Genomic DNA, 27266 nt, shown 5'->3' with positions numbered 1-27266 from the left:
ACTGCAGGAATGCACCAACCAATGTTTGTATAGCCCTGTAATGAAAATGATCTTTATATAGCGCCAACCTCTATCAGAGGGTACAGGAAAGGACAATCAGACCGTATATACTAATGACCAACATGAGGGTCCTGCCTGCAAGAGCTTATACTGCGCTGACACAAGATGAAAGTGCTCGTTCTGCTCTAGATGTGTTTGGGGTTTTTACCTTACATGAAGCTACACGTACCAGCATGGGATGGCGGTAATACAGTGGGAGGAAGGGATCAGGTTTAAGGGGGAATGTAGGATCAAAGTAAACAGAACAGTTAGATTAGGGAATGTGAGGGACCCCCTTAAAAGAGAGGTATTTTTAGGGCATGTTTTATATACCTTGATACCAGAGCAACCTCCAAAAAAAAAGATTTTATGATAAAATTATTAATTAACCCCTTAAGCACACGGCCTATTTTGGGCTTAAGGATGCAACGATTTTTGGCGGATTTTCTTCTCCATTTTTCAAAAGCCATATCTTTTTTTTATTTTTCGGTCGATGCGGCCGTATAAGGGCTTGTTTTTTGCGTGGCGAACTGTAGTTTTTATCGGTGCCACTTTGGGGTACATAAACTATATTGTAAAACTTTTATTATTATTTTTATGATAGCAGGGAGAGAAAACGCATCAATTCTGCCATAGATTTTTATAATTTTTTTTTTTTTACAGCATTAATCATGCAGCATAAATGACACAATACATTTTTTCTGCGAGTCAGTACGGTTAGGACAATACCAAAATTCTTACTTTTTTAGCTTTTTTTCCACTTTTCTGCAATAAAAACCCTTTTTTTGGAAATTTTTTTTTTTTTTTTCCAAATCGCTGCATTCAAAGTCTTGTAACTTTTTTATGTACGGAGCTCTGTGAGGGCTTATTTTTTGTGAGACGAGCTGTAGTTTTTATTGGTGCCATTTTGGGGAACATACAGCTTTTGTGACTTTTATTGCGTTTTTAAGGAGGCAAAATGCTAAAAATGCTAGCATTTTGCCTCCGTTTTTTAGCGCTGTTTTTTTCGTGCACAGTCAAAAAGCATCTGCAACTTATTGTACGCGTCGTTACAGACACGACAATACCAGATATGTGGGGTTTTAATTTTTTTATGCTAATATGAGAAAAAGCGTAAAGATCTTTTTTTCTTTTTTATTCGTTTTTTTTAAATCTTGCAGCACAGCACTGATGATCGCTGTGATAAGGCATGGCAGGGCTACTGCCATGCCTTATCGCTTATACAGCGATCATAGGCTATGGCACTACAGTACGCCATGGCAACAGGCCGGGATCTCTGCGATTTATATCGCGCTCCCTCTGTGAACCTTATAGTGCGCTCCCTCTGTGAACCCTTTCCATGCCATGATCTACATAGATCGCGGCAGGGAAGGGGTTAACAGTGCGGGGAGGGGGGGGGGCGCAATTCCAATGCACCCCCGCTGTTTCAGCGGGAGGCCGGCTAAGACTGACAGCCGGCCCCCGCTGCGGGATAGCACGAGATCCTAAGTGATCTCACGCTATCCCCAGAACGTAAGTTAATGCCCTGTTGCGGGAAGTACCCCGCTGCCAGGATGTAAATGCCCTGGAGCGGGAAGGGGTTAAAATGACAAGGTGAAATTGAGAAAAAACCCTACCATAGTCCTAGTGCATCACTACCTAAATGGGGCACCCGCCCTGACAAGGGCCACCCTGTTTAATCTGGAAGGCGCACGTGGCTTCAGCCAATCACACCCATTCAATGATGTCATTGAATAGTGTGATTGGCTGAAGCCACGTGCGCCTTCAGCCAATCACAGCCATTCAATGCTGTCATTGAATGGCTGTAACTGGCTAACGGCGTGTGTATTAGCTTTCTGGAGGCGGGGATTTCAAGCCCCGCATTCAGAAAGCAATGCTGCTCTGGGGACGAGGAGCGCGACAGAACGCCGGGGGAGGTGAGTAATGATTTTTTTTTATTATAAGACATACCCCGAAAGTAAGACATAGTGGGGCTTTTGGGGATAAAAAGAAAGTAAGACACTGTCTTACTTTCGGGGAAACACGGTACCTGACCCCAAGACCCGGATCAACAACCCGCGGTCACCTAATGTCTATAGCCTGTAATATCATAGGGCTCTAACAAGACATCTAGTGCCTCTTAAACTCCTCTATGGATCCTGCCATCACCATGTCCTCAGGCAGAGAGTTCCACAGTCTCACTGCTCTTACAGTAAAGAACCCCCTTCTATGTTGGTGATGAAACCTGCTTTCTTCTAGACGTAGCGGCTGCCCTCTTGTTACCGCCGTAGTCCTGGGTATAAACAGATCAGGGAGAGATCCTTGTATTGTCCCCTCATGTATTTATATATAGTTATTTGGACGCCCCTTAGCCGTCTGTTTTCCAGGGTGAATAATCCCAATTTTGGTGCCTCTCTGGGTATTCCAGTCCCGTCATTCCATGTATTAGTTTAGTTGCCCTTTTTTGAACCCCCTCAAGCACTGTGACATCTTTCCTGAGCACCGGTGACCAGAACTGTATGCAGTATTCCATGTGAGGCCTGACAAGTGCCTTATATAGTGGGAGAATGCTGTCAAACGCTGCAGAGATCAAGAAGAATCCAAGTAGTTGCCATTAGATTTAACAAAGTGCTGAAAACTGAAGCCGCCTGGAAAGGAAGTGTTTGAGGAGTGCCAGGGTGGCCATGGTCTGGCTTGGGATAGGGGAGCTGCTTTGTCCAGGGCACTTTTCAGAGTTCTCTTATGTTTGGCAGCCAGATTAAGCCAGGAGAGGGACAGCGAGGACTACGGGCAGTCCCTAAACTACTGAGTGCTAGCAGCAAGTAGATTGTGTGTGCAATAGCCGTGTCCTGAGGAGGACAACAAGAATTCTTGGTATTGGTGGGGGGTTTAGTCGGAGAGCGGGAGAGAACAGTCTGTTGTAGAGCAGAGCCAGAAGACCAGATGAAGTCTATTGCCATTCTTTTGAGTAGGATAAGCAGTAAGTTGTGAAAAGCCTGGGGAGGAGGTTAATAACCGGGACTGAGAGGCCGATGGGAGGATCGGGGGATCAATGGGGATCTTAGTTGGAATTTCATAAAATAGCAAATGGGAAAGCCAAGCACCAAAATGATCCAGGAACTGATGGGGAGGGTATGGGGGGCATTAAAGACTGCCACTGGCAGCAGGGAAAGTCAATGGGAGAGTCTGCAAGAGTGGATCTCAAAAGAAAAGAGGGGAATATATGTGAGATTATTGGGGGGATAACTGGAAAAGTGCATTGTAGAGACCGCCTGTTCTCAGGTCTCGGGGGTAAAGGTGTAGGCCATCGTAAGAGCAGCTGGGAAAGCGGGGTCAGAATCCTGATTCCATGTTTCTGTGGGAGACTGGGGGGGTTGCACACCGATCAGCATGCACATTTATAGGAGACGGGCGATGTACGATGAATGGTAGCCAGATTTGCAGGGTTTCTTTATGGGGTGGGTAAGAGGTTGGTGGTAATAGGTGGACCTGGGTTAGGAGAGACGTCTCCTGCAGGTAGTAGCGGGAGAATAGAGGGGCTGGCAGCTGGCTCAGTAACTGCTACCTTGTGCTACACAGGGGAATAGGCTGGTTTGAGGGGGTTTAAGAAAGCGACCAGTGATGTGAGCACTGATTCTTCCATGGCCGCTGACGCCTGTGCACAAGGAGCTGCACTAGACCTCTAGCCTGCTTATTTGGGGTCCCAAGTGGCGGCACCAGCTTGACGCAGGGGGCCACTGGGATAGGTGAGCATATCGGCTTTCTTTCTTTTACACAGTTCTAAGCCGGTTTAAAAAAAATAATAAAGGAAGTCCGGGAAACCCTTGTAGTTAGAGAGAAATTGTTGTTAAACGGAAGAAAATCTGTAAATTCACCCTCAATATATTACTCGGGAGACTGATCCGTTCGAGGTATTTGTTCGCACTGCATGTTTGGGGGGACTTGGTCTCTGATCTTGTATTTTAAAAACATGCTTGTTTTGTTTTTTTTTGTTTTTGTTTTTTTTAATAGCCAGAAGTAAAAAGGGCATCAACACGGGTGAAGGAGGAGACTATCGGAGGGCTCTAAAGCGTGCTGCGGACCTCCTCAGGCAACCTTCCAGCTCAGCACCTCGGAGCGCAGGGGCGCCCAGCACACAACTAGATCAACGGAGATGGACCCTCGCCGACAGAAAAGAATGTAAATCATCTGGAACCCCTGCCAGGCAAGATAAAGGAAAACGTGAGAAAAGTAGTAAAAAGAAGCAGAACGATTCTGCTGCAGAGGTCTCCAAAGCTGCCCTGGGAAGTCCTCCAGCAGGCGACAGCGGAGGACTGCCAACTACAAGTAATGTGCAAAAGAACAAGAGGCCACTGGATAAAAGACAAGCCAAACCTCCACGTGCAGAAGAACCCAACGACGAATCCCCTGCAGATGAACAGAAATCTCAAAGTATTATTTCAACCAGTAAATTAAAGGGCCGTATTCACACATTCTGGGGTTTGAATAGTTTGACAAAGTCTCAAAAAAAAGGGTTGAAAAAAGAGACTAATGAGCGTCCTGTGCAGCGCAGAGTGCACCTTCCCAGCAAGAGACTGCGAGAGACCGATGCAGATTTGCAGGCTAAATCTTCAAAAACCGATAAAGTGAAAAGAAATGGTCACAGTGCACACAGAAACTTGAAGCGGGACATGCCAGACTTTGAAGAGGAGAAAGGTAGCGCTACAACACTTAAATGGGTTTATTACAATATAAATGACCTGTCTTCAGGGTAGGTCATCAGCACCTACACCAATCAGCATGTGTGAAGGAGGTGGGCCAAGAATGGTACTGCAGCACTCGCCCTCTGAAATGAATGAAAGGGAGAGGTGGTGTGGCTAATAGGCGGGGGTCATGAATGAGAGCGTATCTTTTCATATTTTGAAAGTCAGTTACCTGATCCAGACCATTCCATGACTAAAAATGCAAAGTAATAAGTTTACCTCCACACACTGATTACCCCGAGCTCTGGTCTTTCAACAGTACAAGGTCATTAGAGTCTTGAACAAGCAGAGCTTGTTCTTTTTCAAACAGCTTTATCTCTTGTGGCTATAAGAATCTTTGCTTTAAAATGAGACCGAAAGCGCGGCTGCGGCCGCAATGGAACCGGAGCCTTTTGAATTAATAGTGTGAATACAGAATTTACTGAAGCTGTCACTTCATGCTTTGGAAGGGGGTGGTTGGCATCAGGGGACGAGCAGGCAGCAGAGAAGATCTGTTATTCTTCTGTCCCCGTGGTCCAAGGGTTGACATGGACTTTTGTGAATGTTATGACCCACCCACACATCAATCAGGGAACATATTTGCTGTAATTGTCACGCTGGCATTTTTTTTCCAGTACAGGAGTGAAAAGTGACCTCTCCTCTGCCGAGTTTAACGGCACAGATGCCATTGCTGACCACGGCCTGTAAAGGGTTTTACAGTAAAAAAAAAAATCTCCCTTCAGTTTTTTTTTTTTTTTTTTTAACACCTTGCCTGACTCCATCCCAAATATCTGTCAAAAATTTAAAAAAACACATATGCTTACCTGTCCACCGCTGTTGGGGTCTGGCGGGTCTTGCCCCGTTTTCCCCGGCTCTGCACTGAAGATCTTTCAGCCGGCGGGGAGTTAAAAATTCCCGCCAGCTAAAAGTGCTGTCTCTGATTGGCCGAGCACTCAGCCAATCACAGGCATTCCTCAGCCATTCCTTATATGACAGCTGAGCGCTGCCTGTGATTGGTCACAGTGCTCAGCCAATCACAGGCAAAACAACCTCTTCAATTTCAATTCCTCTCATATTCTGCGTAAGGGGATATCCTGGGACTATTTAAAAAAGCAGGTTATCAGTAGGTGATTAGTAGGGACCTACTACTCAGATCCCAGTTGATCAGCTGATTCCCACTGCCACGATCTCTATGGTTAGCAGAAAAAACTAATCGCTGACCATAGCACGGTGGCCCGGGTTGGTATTGTAGGCGCAGTTCTTTTTGAATTCAGTAGGAGTTGCGCTGCAATACTAATTCCTCCCCCGACCATAGAAGTCATTGGGAATCGGCTGATCGACAGGGATCAGAGCAGTTGGTCCCCATTAATAGAAAAAGTTGAAGTCTCAGAAAATAATTCTAAAACTATTTTCTGAATGGAGCAAGGCTTCTCAATGACACGAGTATCGGAGCTCCTGAGTGCTCCACCGCACCGAAAAATGTAAATGAGATCCTTTTTATGGCTCATTTTATGAAGAGATTACGAATGTCAGAGTTTATTACATCCACATCATTTTCTCATATCACCTTCTCTTCAGGATTATGTTCATCTGAGCTCTCGATGGAAATCAGCTCTCCTGAATGTGCCGCTGGGCGAGCGAGGTCCCCACCGCAGGATGATACGGAGGAGGATGTACAATTCCCTGTTGTTGTGCTGCAGAAAGGTAATGTGCTTCAGCTGACTGGCTCTTCTCTTCCTCTAACCGCTTCATAAGGACGGTGTAGGCTCTAGTCCCATACATGGCTCAGGCTGAGGTACTGCTAGAGCAGCTGTAACCTCGCCTCACACGTCTGTTCAGCTGACCGACTCTTCTCTTCCTCTGACCGCTTCATAAGGACGGCGTAGGCTCTAGTCCCATACATGGCTCAGGCTGAGGTACTGCTAGAGCAGCTGTAACCTCTCCTCACACGTCTGTTCAGCTGACCGGCTCTTCTCTTCCTCTGACCGCTTCATAAGGACTGCGTAGGCTCTAGTCCCATACATGGCTCAGGCTAGAGTACTGCTAGAGCGGCTGTAACCTCTCCTCGCAGCACGCCCTATTCTGGCCCGGATTACAGACTGAAATTGCCCACTAAAATCAGTGGGATCGTGTAAATGAATATACATATTCATCCATGAAGGCAGGAGGAATCTTTGGGACCTCATGTGCTTTTTTTTTGTTTTGTTTTTGTTCTTTGGGGGGTTTTTTGCGCACGTGAAAAAATGCATTTAATACATGTAACCCCCCCCCCAAGTCCAACATGCAGTGAATATGCACAGTTTTAGTTAATGAAAATGCTGTGTATTTCACAGATTAAAACTGCATCCGCTGGTGTGAATGAGCCCTACATGTAGCTCCTCCTCACACGGCAGCGGCGCTCTCTGCACTATGACAGGTTTCTCCCCTTCACCTCTCCGCTTCCTGCCTCGGCAGGTGTGAGGTAGAGCCCAGTGCTGTCCGACATCTGTGCAGTGTGGAGGTGCGCCAGAGCTCAGAATCCAAGATGGCACCCGCTCCCTGTGCTGGCTCCGCCCTCTTTGCAAAGCATACACTGCATTGTCTGGGGAAAGTGGAGAAGCGGTCCTTCTGCGTCCAGACTTTGCCGTGGACCACATAAAATGATGTGGTGGGACGGATTCAGCCGTGGGCCTTGACTTTGACACATGCTATAGACAATAGCCCTTTAAGGTGGGGGGCAACACTTTGGTGCCTCTGCTCAACCGAAAGAAACTTGAATTTCATATTGCCCAAAAGTAGGCGGCGTCCTGCCAGCTGGCGGTGTATACGACCGACTCCAACTATGGGGAAGCCTGTATGAAACCGTCTTCCTGCATTCGGCTCTGGTAACATGAAAGCTGCGCAGTTATTGGTTGCTATGGGCAACTACAGGAAGACCGTTGTTTCTTTTTAGACCATTTCATTAGTCTGTCCCTAAGAGCGCCCCCCACAGTATATACAGTGTACTCCACTAAGCTTCTGCCAAAGAAATATTCGCAGCTTGTGTTCTGATTGGCCACTACAATCTGCCATCTAAGGGGTTACTTTTTTTTGGTTTTTTTCTTCGTTTTTAATAACTTCCAGATTTGAAAATGTTTGTAATTTCTGTAGATTTCAGATTCTACGATATATAAAACTTATACTGGGGGGTTTATTTAAAAAAAAAAATGGTTAAAAAAATGTTGAGATTTTAGGCTGAACAGATGGATTTTTGAGCAGCATTGTTAAAAGGTATTCCCATCTGGGCCAATCATCGCTGAGTCAGTGATGCCTCCTTGGGGTGGCTGGTGGTACTGCAACAGCTGAGCGAGCTGCACTACTGCTGTTGACTGGTGTAGGAATGATTGAGGGTCGGGAGCTACAGAGACTACACAAACCCCCCCCCCTTCATGCCGCACGGTTTCTGTAACTCGCATTCACTTTTATGTGGGTTACGGAAACTGCATAAAAGCTAGGAAAACGGAAACCCCTGGAGCTGGCAGCTCCAAGTTCCTGAGATGGGGGGCCGGTCCCAAGGGCCTTGCAGCTGTGGCCCCACTGACTCCATTGCATCGGATCTCTCCGTATTCTGCAGTTCATGCCTCCTTCTTTCTTCATACGCCTGATATTGCCACTATTTATTGACCATCTCTTATTACCTCTCCTTCAGAGCCGGCTGAGATCACTCCAGGGTCCTTCGTCTGGTGTAAATTTAAGCGTTACCCCTACTGGCCGTCGCTGGTAAGACCATGGCTACAATTGGTTTTAGGTTCGGTGCTGCTTTTAGGCTGGGTTCACACTGGGTGGATTTGCCGCAAAAATTCCGTCCGTGATTTCGCCGCGGCGGATCCGCCTGCGGCCGCTAATCACGGGATTGGCCAGCCATGTGGACGAGATTTCTCCTCTATGGGAGCACCGGACGCAGCCTAAGTGCCGCGGGTTTTGAACCAGCACTTCTCCCGGCGTTTTTTCGCTGCGGCCAAAACTGTGAGATTTCCGCCGGGATTCCGCTGTGTGTGAACCCAGCCTCATGTTCACTGGACGCACTAAGCAATCCGTTTTTTTTTTATCAACAGGTCAAATTGGTGGATTCAAGACAAAAGAAGCTGACGATCGTATTTTTAGAGGAGGCCATTTCTGACCCTACAAAGAAAAAGAAGAGGTGAGATACGGATATCTGGAATGGTGAGAGCTTAGCTGGATTTGTGAGGTATTTCCCTTACCTATGAATCTATACCGCCACGTTGGCCACTATAGGCTGCATCACTCCATCGAGTTTCACCCAAAGACATCAGACTCTCCATAAGCTCGTAAAGCTGGAGCCGAAGTCAGTCAGGTACAGGTACAGCAAAGTCTAACATGACTCTCTGAGCCGCAGTTGGTTCACACGTCCAATTACTTCATTAAGGCTTTTGTCATGTGGCTTTTTAATGTCTTTTAAAGGGGTATTCCGGCGCTTTATAATTACTTCACAAGCACTTTATCCTCCCTGGTTGTGGCTGACAAGGATCTGTGACCGCTGCGAGCAATCACTAGCCGTAGCAATGACCTACATAGCCAGTAACTGGCTGCAGCAGCCACAAAGGACAGGGTGCTTGTGAAGCAAATGTAAGTCTCTGGACTGCCCCTTTAAGATATACATTAGAAAATTATATATAACCGTAAACTATAAATCTGTATCCAGCGTGCCCCCCCCCCCCCCCCAAAATGTATAATGTATGCAGATCATTCAAGGTTCCACCCCTCTATTGCACATCCTGAGTACGGTGCCCCGCTGTCTAATATACACCCCCTTCCTTTAAAGATGCATTCACACGGTGTGGTATGGATGCGGAATACGTTGCACTACATGTGTGTTTGTGTTTTTGCTGCATCTGCAAGAACTCGTGTAGTAATTAGTGCATATTGTACTGCGCATAAACCTTCCGATGCGAATTATTTCTAGAAGAAGCTGCACCCCATTTGTAGCCCAGTGATCACCCCTCCATCAAACAGGGATGGCAGCCAGGTGCCCCCTCGATCCATCCAAGCAGGGATAGTAGTCAGGCGCCCCCCTCGTCCCCGCAGTGACTAGAGCCGCTGCCGTTGTGGCTCAGAGTCCTTGCATCACTGCAGAAGAATACCATAGAGGAGGGGAGGCAAGACCTCCTGTGGGTGCGGGTCTACTGCTAGATGTGAGTAGCGTGCAGCACACTACACGTCTGCTAGACGAAGAGCTCCAGTACCTACTAATTGCTGGCAGTCAGTGACTGTTCTAACGTCTGGTTTACGTAGATAGGACAAATTGTCTTATATTTCAAGTGAATATTTTTGAAATAATATCATTCTCACTCCCTAAAGGATGCTTGCTGGATGTGAACTGAAGCCGCTCCCATTAACCCCCTGAGTGGCACGCCCGGAAATTTTCCAGGACGAGCTCCACTGCCCATAGCGATATAGCCCGGAAAATTTGCAAGCTATGTTTCACTATGGGAGCTGCAGAGCACAATGCCACAAGCTGGGACATTGTGCTCTGCCTGCCCAGACCCACACAGAGCAGTGCAGGACTTTAACCCCTTCCCGCTGCAGGGCGTAAGTTTACGTCCTGGCAGCCTGGTACTTCCCGCAACAGGACGTAAACTTACGTCCTGGAGATAGCGCGGGATCACATATGATCCAGCGCTATCCCGCAGCGGGAGCTGGCTGTCAGTCACAGCCGGCGTCCCGCTGCAGCAGCGGGGGGACATCAGAGATGTGCCCGCCACTGTTAACCCCTTCCCTGCCGCGATCTAAGTAGATCACGGCAGGGAAAGAGTTCACAGCGGGAGCGCGGCTCCCTCTGTGTCTCCGGCCGGAACTCGCGTCCTGTATTGTCTATGCCTGAGATCGCTGTATGAGCGATAAGGCATGGGAGAGCAGTAGCTCTGCCATGCCTTATGACAGCGATCATCAGGGCAGTGGTTAAAGTCCCTCAGAGGGACACAAACAGTGTAAAAAAAAGAAAGATTAAAAAAATGTAAAAAAAGAGTAAAAAAACCATTTTTTTATGCCTTTTCTCAGATTAGCATAAAAAAAGGTAAAAAAAAAATAAAACCCCACATATTTGTTATTGTTGCGTTCGTAACGACGCGTACAATAAGTTGCACATGCTTTTAACTGTGCACGGAAAAAACGCTAAAAAACTGAGGCAAAATGCTAATTTTTAGCATTTTGCCTCACTAAAAACGCAATAAAAGTGATCAAAAAAGCCGTATGTACCCCAAAATAGTACCAATAAAATCTACAGCTCGTCTCGCAAAAAATAAGCCCTCATAGAGCTCTGTACATCAAAAAATAAAAAAGTTACGGGACTTTGAATGCAGCAATTTAGAATAGAAAAAAGATTTCCAAAAAAAGGGGTTTTTTTGCAGAAAAGTGGGAAAACCTAAAAAAAAAGTTATAATTTTGGTATCGTTGTAACCGTACCGGTCCGCAGAAAAAATGGAATGTCTCATTTATACTTCATGATTAACGGTGTAAAAAAAAAAATAAAAAAATCTATGGCAGAATTGATGAGTTTTCTCTCTATCATTAAAAAAAAAAGTTTTACAATATAGTCTATGTACCCAAAATTGGCATCGATAAAAACTACAGTTCGCCACGCAAAAAGCAAGCCCTCATACGGCCGCGTCCACGGAAAAATAAAAAAGTTATGGCTTTTGATAAACGGAGAAGAAAATCCACCAAAAATTGTTGCGTCCTTAAGCCCAAAATAGGCCATGTCATGAAGGGGTTAAAAAACAGAAGCAGGAAGATATTGCTGATGGCAATCTCCCACTTCTATTTTCAAAGTCCTGCACTGCATTGTTTACAGGTTGCCATAGAGACCATCATGGTCTCTGTGTCAAGTAGAGCTGGTGCTTGGCTGTCAGAGGATAGCCAGGCTAGCTCTACACAGCAGGGAATGGAGAAAACCTCCGATCTCTGCTGTTTAACCCTTTACATGCCGAGGTCTATGCGACTGCAGCATGTAAAGGGCTGTCACCATCGGACCCCTGGAATGTGATCAGGGGGTCCTGATGGGTCTCTGTGGAAGTCCCCTAAAGGAACAAAAAATAATAAGTAAAAAAATAAAACTAAACCACTTGTCTCCCTTTACTTTGTAAAAAAATTAAAAATAAAATGACACGTTGGTATCCCTGCATCGTAATGACCCAGAGAAGGAAGTTAGTACATTATTTAACCCCTTAATGACACAGACCCTTTTTTTCTTTTTTCCCCTTTTCTTTTTTTCCTCCCCCCCCCCGTTTTTAAAAATCATAACTCTTTTATTACCCGTCGCTGTATGAGGGCTTGTTGTTGTTTTTTGCAGGAGGAGTTGTATTTTTCACTGGTGCTATATAATGTACTTAAAAACTTTTACAAAATTCTAAGTTGAGTAAAATGATAAAAAAACGACATTCCACCATCTTTCGGTGCGTCTTGTTTCTACGGCGCACAAACTGCAACAACAATGACCTGATAACTGTATTCTATGGGTCAGTACGATTACTGCGATACCAAACTAATGGAGTCTTTTTTTTGTTTTGTTTTTGTTTTTTGGTGGTTTTTTTAATTTTTTTACAATTATTTTCTGCTGCATCTTTTGCACGCAATAACTCTTTTATTTTTTGTTGACGTACTTTAGCAAGGGCTCATTTTTTGCGGGATGTCCCATTAGTCCCACTTTGCGGGAGTTTCCATTAGCACTAATTCGGAATACATACGACTTTTTGATCACTTTTTATTGCATTTTTCTGGGAGACAGGGTGACTGAAAAAGTGCATTTGTCGCGTTCTTTATTTATTTACTTTTTGGACTGTTTACCGTGCGCGGTAAATAATGTGTTACTTGGATAGATCAGACTTTTACGGACGCAGTGATACCAAATATGTATTTTTAGTTTATGATTTAGATTTTTTTATTATATATATGGCAAAAGATTTAAACTTTTTTTTTATTTTTATTTTTTTTAAACTGTGAAAAAGTTGCGAAAAAAAAATAAACTCTTACAATTTGGTATTGCCATAATCGTACCGGCCTGTAGAATTACTTTAATATAATATTTATACTCTCCAGAGAATGCAGTGAAAAATAAAAATAAAAACCTTGCCAGAATTACAGATTTTGTAAATCTTGCCACTAGACAAAATGGAATAAAAACCAATCAAAATTTTACATATTCCAAAAAATTAAATAAAGGAAGATTGGAGTTCATCCCGCAATAAACACGGCCGTCTACAGCGCTGGCGATGGGGAAATAACATTACGGCTCTTGGAAGGTGGCGACATAAAAGCAAACCTTCAAGAAAAAATAATGTTTTAAATGTACAAAAATAGCAAAACATGAAAAACTGTATAAACTCGGCATCGCCGGAATCATGTGACTCAGAATAACGTTATCACACTATTTGTTCTGCACGCTGAACGCCGTAAACCTGAAATCCAAAAAACTCATGGCAGAATTTCTTTTTTTTTTTTTTTCCTTACTAACGCAGAAACCTAGTAGCATTAGGACACGAGGAAAGTAGTGAGCAGGTATTTGTGCCAATATGTTCCCTTTCACCATGCTAGTGTGGTCAGTGCTAATGACACACAGGACATGCTGTGACTAACCTATAGGGGGCACTCCTGCCATGTGCTAGTTATGTTAGTGCTCCGAGGGGATGATCAGTGCGGGGGAGGCATAGGGACATTTTTCTGCAAGAAGATAGATTTTAAAGTTTCGTCCGTTGGCTTGTACTGCTGATTGATGCAAAAGTGTTGGAAAGGCAATGCTCATCTAAAGCTCTACAAATGAAGACTAAGTTTGTTTTTTTTCTTGTACAGCTTTAAAGTTCCACTTCGCTCAGTAAAACATTATGACTGTCCAGAAAAGCAGCAGCTCTTGGTAAGTGGTGGCAGACTGGTATAACCGTGTCGGGCGCTCCTCACATCCTGCCGCTGTTTAAGCAGAAGTCATTTGTGGCTTATTTACTGTTGCCCATGCTTGTTACTTGGCCTGTGCTCGCCTTCTGGGGCCACGCTGCAGCCGAACCGATGCGGGCTTCACGGCCTGCTATTGCATTGTACATGGCTTTGTGGTATTGCAGTCCTACCTGTGATACCAACTGCTTTACTTAAAAACTAATCCTCTTCCTGCACAACAGCGTTTCTCAAATCCCAGTACTTAAATCCCCCAACAAGTCATGGTTTGAAGATGTCCCATATAAGGAACCCCTGTGACCATGTCTGAGGACCGACAATAATTGCATCACCTGTGCAATGCTTTGGAAATCCTGAAAATCTGACCCGTTGATGGACTTGGTCCTGGAGTCGAAGCGTTGCTCTGGAACAGGAATTCACAACTCCAGTCCAGTCATGTTTTTTGGATTTCCTCGGTATTGCACAGGTGACGTAATCATTGTCAGCGCCTTAGACTTTGCCACAAGATATCCTGAAGACATGACCTGTTGGGACCTTGAGGACTGGAGTTGTGCACTCCTGCACTAGAGCATCTGTTGCTCCTGGAACTACATAGTGGCTCCCTATAAACTGAGACCCAAAACCTTTATATGAGTTATGTAAAGAAACTTTCCTGTTGGCCAAAAGGCACCGCATGGTCTCCCCCCCACCCACCCTCCCCCCGTGTCCCCTAGCATTGTAGGATGAGTAGTCTACATATAGTATTCAGCAGGTGGAATAGCATTGGTGTATTTACTATAGATCTAGTTTACATCCTCGCCAACCAACTCTTCCTTGGAGGTTTGGAACAGCGGAACTGGCACATCTAAGTACCAACAGAATGCCAGTGCCGGCCACTGCAAGATGTATGGCGCTGTATTAGTCCTGGTAAGCAGCTGATTGGTGGGAGTGCGGAGTGTTGGACCCCCATTGATCTTTTATCGATGCCTATCCTTAGGATATATCAGCAATAAAATAAAAATCCTGGATGACTACTATTAAATAGAGCTTTTATATCAAAGGGGTTTTCCGGGACTAACATGTATGAGCTGTCCTCGAGAAGCCATCAATATTAGATCGGAGGAGGTCTGCCACTCGGGAATCTTTGGGTGGACCCTTCCCTGCCTAACAGGCACAGCAGCCCAATCCCATTTACTTGAATAGGACTAAGCTGCTTTTTGGCCATGTGTCCGATTAACGTGATATCGAATACTGGAGAGGAGGCCGCAGCCTCTGTAATCAGCTGATCGGCGGGGGTCCCAAGCGGCAGACCCAGCGGGACACCAGCTGTAAGCTCCGAGAACAAAGCAGCTGTCAGCGCTCCTGCTGTTTCTCGGAGCTATCAGCTCAGCAGGACACTGGTGATAACTGTGAGGACAAAGCAGCTGTTTTGTATATGCAGATAGCTGCTTTGTTCTCAGAGCTCTCAGCGGTGTCCCGCTCCACCTGCATTTATAACTCTTTGTAGCCAATTATCTACTTAAGAGTTATGCAAAGATGATCGCGCAAAACTGTCACTGAAACTGCCGTATGAGCCATTTTTCTGTCTAAATGGGCCTTTAGGGCTGACAAACATATAAGAGACAAACAATCATGTGGGGGGAATTCAGTAAACAGCGCACTGTCCAGAAAGCCAAAAGTGAGGGGCATATAGCGGACAGTGGTAACCACTAAAAATTGACACAATAGTCACACAGCAGGTTAGATGGCGAGAGCTCTGCCGCAAAGGTCAACTTTTTTGCTAGAATTTTTTTTTTTTCTAAGCCGCAGTCTTTATGCCAGTTTTTTGAGCCAAAGCTAGAAGTGGATCCTGCAGGAAGCCCAAAACTTGCAAAACTTTTGAATCCATTTCTGGCTCAACACAACTTCGTGAAAAACTGCCATAAAAACCTGTGTTACACGACCCTAGACGTAATCTAAAAGTAGACATTGGTAATCGGGTTTGGGGTTTTTTTCGTGTGTGCTTTAAAAAAATAATAAAAAATTCCTTATGTCATTATTACTATTTTAAGTTAATCCTAAAATCTTTCAGTTTTGGTCCCGGTGACTGAGCCACACAACATGCTGGACACTTCCTGTTTTGTAGAGATCGTTTTCAGCAGTCCTCACGTTCTCATCACAGTTCAGATTACAATGTAGGGTAGTTGGGGGGTGCCTGCTCAGACCCACCGCCCCTCAGGTCACGGAGCATGCCCACAAGTCGGAGTCCTCTCCAGTCTGCTGTTTTGAGATGTCTATTTGGCTGCTTCAAACCAAATCTCTGAAGATCTGCGAGGCGCTGCAGCAGCTCAGGCAGGATGGTCGTCACCATAGTTCTGGAGTAAACTACAAGCGGAACATACAGAGTTAATAGAATATGTGGTTTAATAAGTCAAAGAATCTAGGTGGCCGCCTGGTGGGCAGCAGCTGGTTAACATGGGGCTATGTGCAATACATTGGGGGGCACGGTTCCCCATTTTCATGCAAGGAGTTGCAGTATCGGGGAGACCCTATAAAGTTTGCTAGAAGTCATTCCCAGCAAACATGAACTGTGATTTCTCTCTAATTTAAGGAAAATGCCCGCAAGGATTATGGCAGGTCCATTGACTGGTGCGACTCCCTAATATTCGACTACAGAATCCGCTTGGGTGAGTTTCCTCCTTTTCATCATGTTGATATTTTCTTTCCTCTCAAGATGGCGTCGTTCTTCGTAAGCGTCTCTTATGAACGGGGTAAAGTCCTATCTGGGGGGTCCGTGGCAGCAGACTAGTGGGCCCGCCATCTTGGAGCCGCCCTGCTCCTTGTGTAAGGTATTCCCTCTTCAGGCCTTTGGCACTCGTGTTTTGTAATTCTCCTAGATGGAATGAAGGTCCCGTTACATTCCTGGTATCGGTGACTGTCCTTGGCGGCCGCCGACGGGCACTGCGCAAGAAATCACTCACTTATTAGGACTAGAATGCGGCTGTCAGCCGTGTAAACAAGCGGTTGTTCAACTATCAACGCCTTGCGGTTTACTCTGAATGGAGGAGGAGATTGTTCCCGCCCGTCTCCATTCACAGAGCGACTATGGCTCCCGCATAGGAGTGCTAGTCGGGCCCTCGTGTTCCCAATCGTCGACCCTTGTGAAGGCGCCTCAAGGCTACAGGTGACGGTCATGGCACCCGCTGCAGCCAGTGATGGTTTTGGTGGAAGTTGACTTTAAGAAGCGTTCTGTAAGAGCACTCGCATCCAGACGGACAGAACGCGCTTTTGTCACAGTAAACCATGTTGAACAATGTAAATTATCATTAATTGTTGCTGGTGGCGTTCATCATTCAGATTTGTGCCATCCAGCAATAATCTGACAGTTTAGGAGGACCCTACGATGTGTTAACCCTCTCCGCACTGGGTCTTTATAGGCTTCCTTTCACTGTCTAGGCTTTGATGACATGATGTATCTAGTTTCTCTTCCTAAGATGGCAAGTCCCATCTAGGCCCCCCCCCCCTCCCCCCACCGTGAAGTTTGGGAATCTCTGTCCATCCTTTCTGTTCTGATTTTCTGCAGTCGGTTCATGAACAGTCTGTCACGTCGGTTTCATCGCGGATCGGTCTCTGGATCGGTACTGGGATGGTTTTTAATAACTCTTGTTGCCGTTTCTATTTGCAGACATTTTGGGCCTCTGCATAATTAATGCATGATTACCTGTTGCCAATAACTTGTATTTCCCTATATTCCAGGCTGTGGTTCCTTCTCCGGCTCCTTTATGGATTACTGCACTGCAGCCATCAGTAAGTGGCTTTAGATCCTTCAAATATCCACAACTTTTTCCCTAAGTGATGAGGACCGAGCGCTGTAGATTGGTTCTGGGCTTTAATCCCAGCTGATACTAAAATATGTGCGTGGGATTAACCCCTTGAGTGGCACGCCTGGAAAATTTCCGGGACGAGCTCCACTGCTCATAGTGACATAGCCCGGAAGATTTCCAGGCTATGTATCACTATGGGAGCTGCAGAGCACAATGCCACAAGCTGTGACAGTGTGCTCTGCCTGCACAGACCCACACAGAGCAGTGCAAGGGCTTTGAAAAACCAGCAGAAGATATTGCCGATATGTCGGCAATGTCCTGCTTTGTTTACAAGTTGCCATAGAGACCATCGGCTTGTGGCAGGGAGAGCTGGTTGTTAGCTGTCAGAGGACAGCTAGGTACTAGCTCTTACAGCAGAGATCAGAGAAAACCTCCGATCACTGCTGTGTTAACCCTTTACATGCTGCAGTCTATGTGACTGCAGCATGTAAAGGGCTGTCACTGTGCCATGTAAAGGGCTGTCACCATCGGACCCCCAGAATGTGATCAGGGGTCCTGATGGGTCCCTGTGGAAGTCCCCTAAAGGGACAAAAAAAAAAAAAAATTTAAAAATTAAAAAAAAAAAAAAATTAAAAAAACACTTGTCTCCCTTTACTTTGTAAAAAATCCAAAATACAATCACACATGTGGTATCCATGTGCGTCGTAATGACCCAGAGAAGGAAGTTAATACATTATTTAACCCCTTAATGACATGGCCCCTTTTTTTCTTTTTTCCCCATTTCTTTTTTTCCTCCCCCCTGTTTAAAAAATCACAACTTGTCCCGCAAAAAACAAGCCCTCATATGGCCATGTCAATGGAAAAAGGAAAAAGTTATGGCTCTTGAGACGCAACTGCAAAATTAGTTGAAATTCAATGATTAGACCATTTTAAAAAACCTGCCCTGGTGGGCACGACAGGGTGGTAGGAAACCCGCCACTCAAGGGGTTAAAGCTCCTGCAATGGAGCAGGTCGGGTCCTTGGCTGTTAGTCACGGCTGAGGACCCGGAGAAGAAGGGAAAAGTGTGGTGGTGTTTTTTTTCTTTTCTTTTTTTCCTTTTTTTAAACAAAGACCATACAAGTTATATATAAAAAATGTCAAACACAATTATAACCCAATGATGCACCCATTGCTGGGCTTTGTTGGCGTAGATGTACTTTTTTTAAAATTTTTACTTTTTAAGCTTTTTACCCCTAATAAACTGAATTGCATCAATTAAAAAAAACAAACTGCTGAGCCTGGGGATTCAAATCCTGTATCACAAACAAAAAGACTAACTTTCCACCTCTATCTCAGCAGTATAAACACTAGTGGAAGAGGGGGTACCAGTGTAGAACGTAGCAGACTCCTAGATTAGGGGCTGATCGTGGAATATACCCCAGAATGAAATACCTGAGCTTTATAGACCCAATGCATATCATCAGGGGTTCAGGAAATGATTTATATAGAGACTGGAAATAGACCGCCCCCATCAGGCAGGGTGGTGTAATAAGGGTTTCAGGTGCACAGTAATGTATACAGCAGGTGTTATCAAAGATTATCATGGAACAGATCACTTATTTGGACCAAACGGTGGGATTTAATGCATTGCGTGGTAAACGTGAGTGAACATGTATATTACAGTATGCAGGCGAGGGGTCCAACATCATACAGTAACATACGTGTGCAGAAGAAACCTCAGCTGACGGACTTCTCTCCTGCATCGTGTTGTATACATGTATCGGACCTCGCCGGGAGCTATGGAGGAAATGCTCTGTGTGTGAGGTCCGACGCTGGATTGGAAAGGGTTAGGGCTTTGTACGGGCGCCGACTCCGCTTACATTTTGTCTGGTTATCCACGCGAGACCTTTAAAGCTGGAAAGGGGACCCCTGTTCTCTGGTAAAACCCCGCTTATTTTCTTCAGTGATATCCACATGTAATATGTAAACGCTTCCTCAAATCGGAGTAGAAAGGCCGCCTTGACATCTGTGCCAACAGGAAACGCAGCACACCGGCCACATGCCTGACAGACATAGGGGGTGCATCAGCCATTTGGCCCCGGGATGTGCCAGACTTCTTGTCATCCAGCACCTACGATGGAGCTGAACAGAGGCATTAGAGGAGCGCAGACCTGACTAACGATAGTCGTGGGCAGGGGTGTTACACAGCTTGCCGTTCTGTAACTGGGTGTGTTGTGTACTGCAGGTTTGCCCGTACGGAGAGAACTGCAGGGTGGCAAGAGAGAAGTCCTTTTTCCTGCCGTAGGCTCGGGGGTAACTGAAGATGAGCAAGAAGTGATCACCATTAAGCCCCAGAGGAACAGGAAGCTGCTTCCAGACCGAGCGCGGGCAGCCAGGGACCGCGCCAATGAAAAGCTGGTGGACTTTATTGTTCATTCCAAAGAGGCAGAAAACCACCTTCTGGACATCCTAGCTGGGAAGAGAACGTCGCGATGGCTAAAGAAGTTTCAGTCCTCAAACCAGCGCATAAACTGTTTAGAGACCTATATTGAAGATGAAGAGCAGATGGAGCTCGTGGTGGCCTACCTGCAAACCGTCTGCCAGAGAATGAGCAGCGCAACAAAAAAACTCATGCTTGGAGATCAGACAAAGTTTATCTTTGATGTTTTAATCCCCGAGGTAACATGTAATGGGCTTCCACTTGTACTTGACATGTATAGGAAAAAGTGAATAGAAGTAAAACTATATAGCTGATCACTGGCCGGGTAATTCCAGAGGGCTATCATCACTGCTTATGGGGAGACTAAGGCCATGCATGCTCCTCTGGGAAATATATGCAAATAAGGAAGATGGAACAATACCTCTGCAGCGCCACCTAGTGAATGGCAGCATTCCTGCAAATCAATGTGTACGACCCTTTATACTAGTCTATGCAACTATTCTATATTTCCCAGAGGAGCATGAATGGCTTTAGAAGTCTCCTCAAGGAGTAATAATACCCCTCTCGACTCACATCATAGGCATTACAATAGCCAAGCCAGAATCCTACTGCACACTGATAAGGGGCACAAACCCTGGACCAGCTGTCGGTGTATGGACCCTGGCTTGGCTTTCAGTTCCCAATCCTTGTTCCAAACACCTGTATACGTGAATAGGAATTGAGAGCTCCACAGTTTGAGGCCTATGACGTGAGAGGGGTATTACCACTCCTTAAGGAGACCACCAAGAAAGTGAGACCACTTATGCCATTCATGCTCCTCTGGGAAATCTATAGTTCTTGCATAAACCAGTATAAATGGTCGGACATTGATTTGCAGGAATGCTGACATCCACTAGGTGGCGCTGCAGAGGTATTGTTTCATCTTCCTTATTTGACCAGGTGATGTTACAGTAGGTACACGCTAGGATAAAACAGCCCTATACTTCACCGGCCATTGACCTACTAATAACCAAGGATTGCTCTGCTTGATTGAAGTGGCATCCTTACTGCAGTCTTAATTGCATGGAAGATCCGCAATTATTACTTTCTGATGCGGGATAGGGAATGGAATTTTAGAATTGGACGCCAGTATGATAGAGGGATGCATGAAGTCTGCACATACACCCCTAAGGGGGGCTGTGGAGAGCCAGGACCGGTCACATGGCACGTTCTGATCCAAGACAACGGTCTTTGGGGCAGTTAACACTACTTTTAGCCATAAAGTGAGCGGTGTAGTAATGGCAGTCTTCCCTCTGACCACTCTGATGCATGTGTAGATGGTTTGCTGCTACTGTATTTTCAGGCTGTCATATTTGCGATTGCTGCCACCGAACAAACGAGCTATGAGGAAGCGGAAGCGAAATTCTTAAAGGGGCCGTCTATCACTAAAAGGTAATAACCTTGGCAGCGGTCATTGATGATATTGATGGCTGTTTTATCATATTTCACAGCGTCTGTTTTTTGTTTCTTCAGGGAAAGAAGAAGCTTTGAAGAACAGATTTTGGAAAAGAAGAGACTTAAGTTGTCAGAGGCTAAAATCAAAAGGGAGGCAAGAAAATAGCGACTGGGGTTCGACTGACCGGAGAGCTCAGATGTCTTGCTACGGAGTTCAAGCCCTGAGCTTTTGGCTTCCGTACTTTTGGTTCCATTTTCCATGCCAGTTTTCCGGCAGCACCCGCTCATGTGATCTCATCATGTCCGCGGCGCTGAAGGCTGGGGTGATCCAAAAGCTCCCACTCCTGCCCCCTTGCCTCGGTGGTGTAGCACATCTGTGCGCAGGTACTTCCTGTTGTCTCCATTGCCGCCTTCTCATTGCAGACAAGCGGGGAGATCTGTAGTGCACATTGCATGTATTCTCCGTGTCTTGCTACTCTTTGGTTATTACATCTCTACAAGGGGGGGGACCGCTGCTTTGGGTTGATGTGTGCTGAAACGTTGGCCGAGATGTTTCTGAGGTCTGTAGGGGCGCAGCGGGAGCACGCACCTTGTACAACAAACCTCCGGCCGCGTATAGAGGCGTAATATGGAATTAGAACTCCAGGAATGCTTGGGCACCGTTTTTGGACGTTACCTGCAGGGTTCCCACCAACCTCGCCGTCTTGTTCTGCTTTTGTATTTATTTTTTTTTTTTTTCAAAAAAAATTCTATTTTTACACTTTTACTGTTCCGGACAAAATACAAATATAAAAACTTTGTTACTAAGAAATAACCGTTTCTCTGTATTCATTCCTTAGTGGGAAATGTTACTGCATGTTTTTACTTTTCCTTGCAACTAATAGAAAAGTAAGTGAACCCCTTGGATTTCTCGATGACCTTTTCTATAATGTGGTCTGATTGTTCTAGAAGTACAATTGCTGAGCTAATAAGACGCGCTGCTGCTGCACTGCTTGGCTTGTGTTGAGCGCCTTCAGTAAATGCCTGCAGTGCAGGTAGAAATGGCGCTTCTAGGCAGCGATTATGTCCGAGTCTATCCAGGCAGATAAACTGTTCGCTCGTAGCCGTGACTGAGAGCGACTGAACACGCGGTACTCAATCTGAACGATTGGCGAACGAGCTATTTACATGCTTGCATAAAATGAATGATTGGTGAGCGGTTCATTCCTCGTTCATTCCTCGTCCAATCGCTGGCCGCGGTTACTCGGAATGGCTATCATGCAGAACAAAAACAAAACTCCAAATAATTCTAATGTGAACGATCCGGGACCGGGGAGCCCCTGGATCTTGTGTATCCGGACCTTTCCAAAGCATTTAATACGGTGCCTCATAAAAGGTTGGTATGTGTGTATATATAAGTTTTATGTGGGTAAGTAACCGCCTCGGTCATAGAAAGCAGAGGGGGGTTATAAATGGTACAAGCTCTGATTGGGTCATTGTTACTACAGTGTTTCCCCGAAAATAGGACAATGAGACCTACTCTGATTTACAGAGGGCTTGACATATAAGCCCTCCCCAGAAAATAAGCCCTAGCTAGGCTACATGAAGCAAAAAAACAATACTCACCTAGCAGGCGCTGTTCGGGGTCCTTCTCGCTGGTCTCAGTCACTCCAGCAGACTTCCGTGTAGTCCTCAGCACTGAGAGAGCATTCTCTTCCTGGTAACGGGACTTGAATAACCCCGCCTCCAGCAAGAGATTGCTGTGATTGGTTCAGGAACACTGCATTAGCAAATTCAAGACCTGTTACCAGGAAGAGAATGCTCTCTTCAGCGCTGAGGACTACATGGAAGACTGCCGGAGCGACTGAGACCAGAGAGAAGGACCCCGAACAGCGCCTGCTAGGTAAGTATTAGGACACCCCCTGAAAATAAGACACTGTACCTCTTTTGGGGCAAAAATAGAAGACATTATCTTATTTTTAGGGAAACACAGTAGTGGGGTTACCACAGGGCACTATTGGAGGAGTTACTGTTACTAGTGGGACACCACAGGGGGCAGCATTGGGCTCTATCTGTAATATATTATAACCTGGTGGGATTGTACAGTAAAATATCAATAATTACAGATGATACAAAACTATAAGGGAGTTACAACAGACAGTGAGACGATGGAACGCTCTGCCTGAGGACATGGTGAGGGAGAGTGAGGGCCTGGATGCCTTTCTTGTGTTACAATATTACATCCCTGATTACTCAGGAGGGTCGGTGATCCGGGGATTATACCGATTGCCAGATTGGAGTCGGGAAGGAATTTTTTTTTTCTTAAATGAGGAAAATTGGCTTCCACCTAATTATTTTTTTTTTAGCCTTCCTCTGGATCAACATTAAAGGGGTTGTCCCGCGCCAAAACATTTTTTGTTTTTTTTCAATAGCCCCCCCGTTCGGCGCGAGACAAACCCGATGCAGGGGGGAAAAAAAAACAGATAGTACTTACCCGAATCCCCGCGCTCCGGTGACTTCTTACTTGCCTTGCGAAGATGGCCGCCGGGATCTTCACCCACGGTGGACCGCAGGTCTTCTGTGCGTTCCATTGCCGATTCCAGCCTCCTGATTGGCTGGAATCGGCACACGTGATGGGGCGGAGCTACGCGATGACACGTAGAAGGGGGCGGAGCCAGAACTCCGCTGCTGCTGAGACCCAAGAGAAGGGAGAAGACCGGACTGCGCAAGCGCGTCTAATCGGGCGATTAGACGCTGAAAATTAGACGGCACCATGGAGACGAGGACGCCAGCAACGGAACAGGTAAGTGAATAACTTCTGTATGGCTCATAATTAATGCACAATGTACATTACAAAGTGCATTAATATGGCCATACAGAAGTGTATAACCCCACTTTGTTTCGCGGGACAACCCCTTTAAGGGGGTAACAGGCTGAACTGGATGGGACGTGTCACTTTTTGGCCTAACATACTATGTTATTACACTATCCTATGCTATACGCACCTTTTAGTGTCCTAGTACCTTTTACATGGTACAGCAGTTGCTCCTGTCATCACACAGGAGCGATAGTAGTTTTAGTGAATGAAGGCCGAGGATCGTTCAGACAACCCGCCTCTATTTACCGTAAACGGGACCGATTCATAGATTGAGTGACTCCTGTTTACATGGCCTGGCAGTCACTTGGGTTCTAGTAGAGTGAAAAACTAAGTGACTGACGGGCCCGGGCGGTGGCCCCTTGTACACAGGACAACAATAGCCAAAACTTGCTGTTTCCAGCAACCATTTTGGGTAATTGCACCGTGTACAGGTGGGTACCTGTAAATGACCTCCACTTTATGCACAAGGTGTTTGGATGGAGGAGATTAAATTGGAAGTGTGGGATTCACAAGCGTTTTGCCTATTAAATAAACACACAAATCTGGTTGCTGCCAAATCTATTGTTAACAAAGATTGCTTCGTGTGAATGATGCCTCCATGGAAGCAACTTACAGATGTGTTCTAGACGTGCATGAGCCTGGAAAAGACTATAAAGACTGGGGTGTACCTCGACAAATCAAGAAAATGCTGGACTGTTGCTGCTCTGCCTCGGTGCTGCTAAGATCACTCCAAGAACAGCGAGCAATCCTGGAAGAGGTAGAATGAACGCAAGGGTTAATAATAGTAGATGGCCTACAGAGAACTCCACTGGTAGAAAATCCCTACACAAGACTGGTGGTCATGGAAGGACCTCATGGGAACTACTGCAGTCCAACAAATACGTTCTAAACTGCTTCTGGAGCAATGTTCTATGGATAGATGCTGTTTCCCCAAAAATAAGCCCTGGCCTAATTTTTTGGGGGTGCTTGAAGTATAAGCCCTGCCCTGAAAATAAGCCCTAGTTACACTACATTAAAAAAAACAAAAGAATACATTGCCTAGCAGGCTCGTTCCAGCTCCCTCCCGCTACTCTAGAGGTTTGGCGCACTTTCCACAGTCCTCAGCTGCTCGCAAAACATTACTTCCTGGTTACAGAATTCATAAATCCCACCACCAGAAAGCGATGGCTGTGATTTGGTTCTTCGACCACTGCTCAGCCAATCAATGCAGCGCTGGATGAACCAATGCAATGGCTGTGATTGGCCATAGCTCAACCAATTCACGAATCCCACCTTTCAAACGCGATGGCTGGTGATTGGTTTATCCAGCACTGCATTGATTGGCTGAGCAGCGGTCGGAGAACCAATCACCAGCCATTACTTTCTAGAGGTGGGATTTATGAATCCTGTAACCAGTAAGTTATGTTGTGTGAGCGGCCGAGGACTGCGAGAAGCGTGTCGGAACAGTGGAGGGACTTGATCGAGCCTGCTAGGTAAGTAGAATACGACATCCTCCCAAAATAAGACCTAGTGCCTCTTTTGAGTAAAAAAAAAAAAAATAAGACAGGATCTTATTTTCAGGGTAACACGGTAGAACACACATGCGGAGCGCTATGTTGAGCCCCACCCCTCTGTGTGTTAGTGTAGTTAGATTGGTATGCAAGTCAGAATTGTATCCCTACTAGAGATGAGCGAACGTACTCGTTAAGGGCGATTTCGCAATCGAGCATCGCTATTTTCGAGTACCTGGCTACTCGGGTAAAAAGATTCAGGGGTGGCGTGGTGGAGCGGGGGGTAGCAGTGGGGAACGGGGGATCTCGCCTCCCCCCACCCCCTCTGCAGCCCCCGACGCCCCCCGAATCTTTTTACCCGAGTAATCAGGCACTCGAAAAATAGCGATGCTCGATTGCGAAATCGTCCTTAACGAGTACGTTCGCTCATCCCTAATCCCTACACAAACATCACATAATCAGTAAAGAAATCCAGGTGTTTCTAAATTGTGTCTAGGCCACCTTTCTACAGCAGTCCTGCGCCTGGGTATTATGACATTGTTACTGCATTGCATCACCTTATGTTCTCTTCTGCCCTCTTGGGTTCCCGTCTTGCCTGCTGTTAATGACATTGGGGGTCAGAAACACTCTTTTCTCCTTAGGGAGAGCAACTATATACTATAAACTAGGTGAGGAGACTCAAATGGCCACGCACGCTCCTCTGGGTAATATGCAAATAAGGGAGATGGAATAAATCCTCCACAGCGCCACCTATTGAAAGGCAGCATTCCTTCAAGTCAAAGTCAGACTTTTTATACAAGTCTTGTTACAATGACTGGGATTTAAAAGCAAAGCCAGACCCCATGTACATACAGCTGTTTCCGGGTTATTACCTTTTGCTAGTCCGACTCCTACTGTACACTGATGGGCAATAACCCGGAAACAGCTGTATGTACATGGAGTCTGGCTTTGCTTTTAATTCCCAGTCATTGTAACAAGACTTGTATAAAAAGTCTGACTTTGACTTGAAGGAATGCTGCCTTTCAATAGGTGGCACTGTGGAGGATTTATTCCATCTCCCTTATTTGCATATTACCCAGAGGAGCGTGCGTGGCCATTTGAGTCTCCTCACCTAGTTTATAGTATATAGTTGCTCTCCCTAAGGAGAAAAGAGTGTTTCTGACCCCCGTCCCAGGCCTCTGACTAGCAAAAGCCAGACTCCTACTGTACACTGATGAAGGGCAAAAACCCTGAAACAGCTGTCTGTACATGGAGTCTGGCTTTGCTTTTAATTCCCAGTCATTGTAACAAGACTTGTATAAAAAGTCTGACTTTGACTTGAAGGAATGCTGCCTTTCAGTAGGTGGCGCTGTGGAGGATTTATTCCATCTCCCTTATTTGTTCATGACATTGAGACAAGCCTAGATAGAACTATTGCCTTTCTCATGATGCCCTTATCTCTCGGGTGGCTATGAAGATGGTGATGCCAATTAGGTGGGTTTTCTCTGGATTTTTTTATTACCTTTTATCTATTTTTTTTCTAAGCACCTCTTAGTCCTATAAAGAGACTTGAAAATGCAGTTATTTGGTCACTTATATCTTATGTAGTGCACTGTATATAATGCATGTCCGTACCCTGCCAGCCT

At 45.7% G+C, this 27266-nt stretch overlaps 1 protein-coding gene across 3 annotated transcripts in view; it reads left to right on the top strand.

Moving 5' to 3' along the window:
- The window catches only part of PWWP3A (PWWP domain containing 3A, DNA repair factor), a 43104-nt gene extending 20996 nt beyond the window's left edge, over positions 1-22108 (top strand). For 2 of the 3 annotated variants that reach the window (XM_066604715.1, XM_066604714.1), the window contains exons 4-13: positions 4030-4713; positions 6318-6443; positions 8407-8477; positions 8813-8898; positions 13563-13623; positions 16228-16303; positions 17373-17423; positions 19666-20099; positions 21203-21291; positions 21373-22108. In XM_066604715.1, coding sequence (XP_066460812.1) covers positions 4030-4713; positions 6318-6443; positions 8407-8477; positions 8813-8898; positions 13563-13623; positions 16228-16303; positions 17373-17423; positions 19666-20099; positions 21203-21291; positions 21373-21460 — 1766 coding nt within the window. In that variant the 3' untranslated portion in view covers positions 21461-22108. The remainder of the gene's footprint in view (positions 1-4029; positions 4714-6317; positions 6444-8406; positions 8478-8812; positions 8899-13562; positions 13624-16227; positions 16304-17372; positions 17424-19665; positions 20100-21202; positions 21292-21372) is intronic. The other variant, XM_066604716.1, reaches the window with a different exon arrangement.
- Positions 22109-27266: the final 5158 nt, after the last annotated feature.

The sequence above is a fragment of the Eleutherodactylus coqui genome, chromosome 5 (genome assembly GCF_035609145.1).
Source record: "Eleutherodactylus coqui strain aEleCoq1 chromosome 5, aEleCoq1.hap1, whole genome shotgun sequence".
Classification (NCBI taxonomy): domain Eukaryota; kingdom Metazoa; phylum Chordata; class Amphibia; order Anura; family Eleutherodactylidae; genus Eleutherodactylus; species Eleutherodactylus coqui.
This window is presented reverse-complemented; position numbering and strand designations above follow the sequence as displayed.